We start from the raw sequence: 1,421 nt of genomic DNA, 5'->3' as shown, positions 1-1,421 counted from the left end.
GCACAAGTGATCGGTATCGTGGTCTTGGGAAGAAGATGCAAATGTTAGAGTGAGGGGATGTTTGTCGAATTTATGGGTGACTGTTTTAGGCAGACGAGCACAATCAATATGTATCATGAAATTACACACACCGCAGTGGTATGCATACCTACATGATTTACCACAGCACGATACCCGATTTGTCATATTTAAGCCTGGATAAGTTAGAACAAGAGGATGCTGCTTGTGTGAATCATGCTCGATGCCTCTCGGAGAAAAGGAACATGCAAGATCATCGACTAAGAAGGCGTATTCATCGTTTGAGTATCCGAATCCGTTGCAGTACTTGCCGCATCTAGAACACTGAAACAAAGAAAAGAATTCATCCGATCTTGGGGAAACCAGGCTAGTGGCTGATAGGAAAATCGAATCTTTGATAGAAAGAGGCAAATCCACACAAAATTTGTGGAGGAGAAAATTGCATGCAGAACGGGCAATACATCTATAATATGGAGGTGAAATAGGGTGAATGCATGCGTTGCAAACTGATTCTTGTGCAATGTCTTCTTCATCGATCAAGACCAAAGAATGGGCGTGGTATTTTTCCAACATGTTGGTAGAATTTCCCTCCTGTATAGCCCTCTCCTTTGCTAATGAACGAATCATCGAACTCGGAAAAGCATCGATAGACAAAGTCGGTAGATGAAATATCTCACCTGCATGCAGATTTTGTCAGAGAAATTATTTATATGTATGTTGCTTTTGTGATACCATTCATTCATTCATTCATATATAGGAAACAATTAATATACAAGTAAATTTTAGTTACCTGGGTCCTTCATCTTTGATATTGCACAATCCACATGAGTGCCAACTCCACACGTAAAACAATAATAAAGCCCGAAATCACCAATCGTTATTTTCGAACAAATAAGACACTCGCTACTTAAAATAAAATCAAGCAAGGAGGCAACAGAATAGACGAGGGAGAGATAGTGCTCATGTTTTTGGACTCCTACAAAGCTGGGTAACAAGGCACAATCATGGTGAATCCAAAAATTGCATTTTTGACATGAGAAGAAATAACCCTCATGTTCTCTCCCACAAGCGTCACAAAGCAACAGAGCCTTCTTGCACACAATTACCAGTGGATGTTGGGGGTGGCTAATGTGTTTTATTTGGATATCTGATGGAAACCCACATAAAGGATGGAGTACAAACTCGCATTCGGAGCAGTGGTAGATGAAATTCTCGCACAATTTCCCACATTTACCGCAAAAACAGTTCTCATCACGCGGCTTTGCAAGTAAAACGAGAGGATGTTTTACAACAGGAAAATAAAGTCGACCAGTGTGGAAATAATGGTGCGATTCGGGGGGAAGTTGTGCGCAAGCTTGGTGGAGATAAAAATTGCAACCTTGAATGGTGCACATGTAACAGGG

General features: G+C 40.9%; 1 protein-coding gene across 1 annotated transcript; it reads right to left on the bottom strand.

The window, feature by feature from the left end:
• Window positions 1-3: 3 nt before the first annotated feature.
• On the bottom strand, window positions 4-1,415 carry LOC140969856 (uncharacterized; the record flags this gene model as incomplete). The annotated part of the gene is made up of 2 exons (XM_073431371.1): window positions 809-1,415; window positions 4-695 (listed from the first exon to the last, which is right to left on the bottom strand). Coding segments are annotated over exons 1-2 (1,296 nt in total), but the record flags the coding sequence as incomplete, so codon positions are not given.
• Between the last annotated feature and the right edge of the window lie 6 nt (window positions 1,416-1,421).

This window comes from Primulina huaijiensis, unplaced genomic scaffold (assembly GCF_012295235.1).
Source record: "Primulina huaijiensis isolate GDHJ02 unplaced genomic scaffold, ASM1229523v2 scaffold42785, whole genome shotgun sequence".
NCBI classification, from domain to species: Eukaryota; Viridiplantae; Streptophyta; class Magnoliopsida; order Lamiales; family Gesneriaceae; genus Primulina; species Primulina huaijiensis.
Note: the sequence above shows the minus strand (reverse complement) of the source record. Positions and strands in the feature narration are given on the sequence as shown.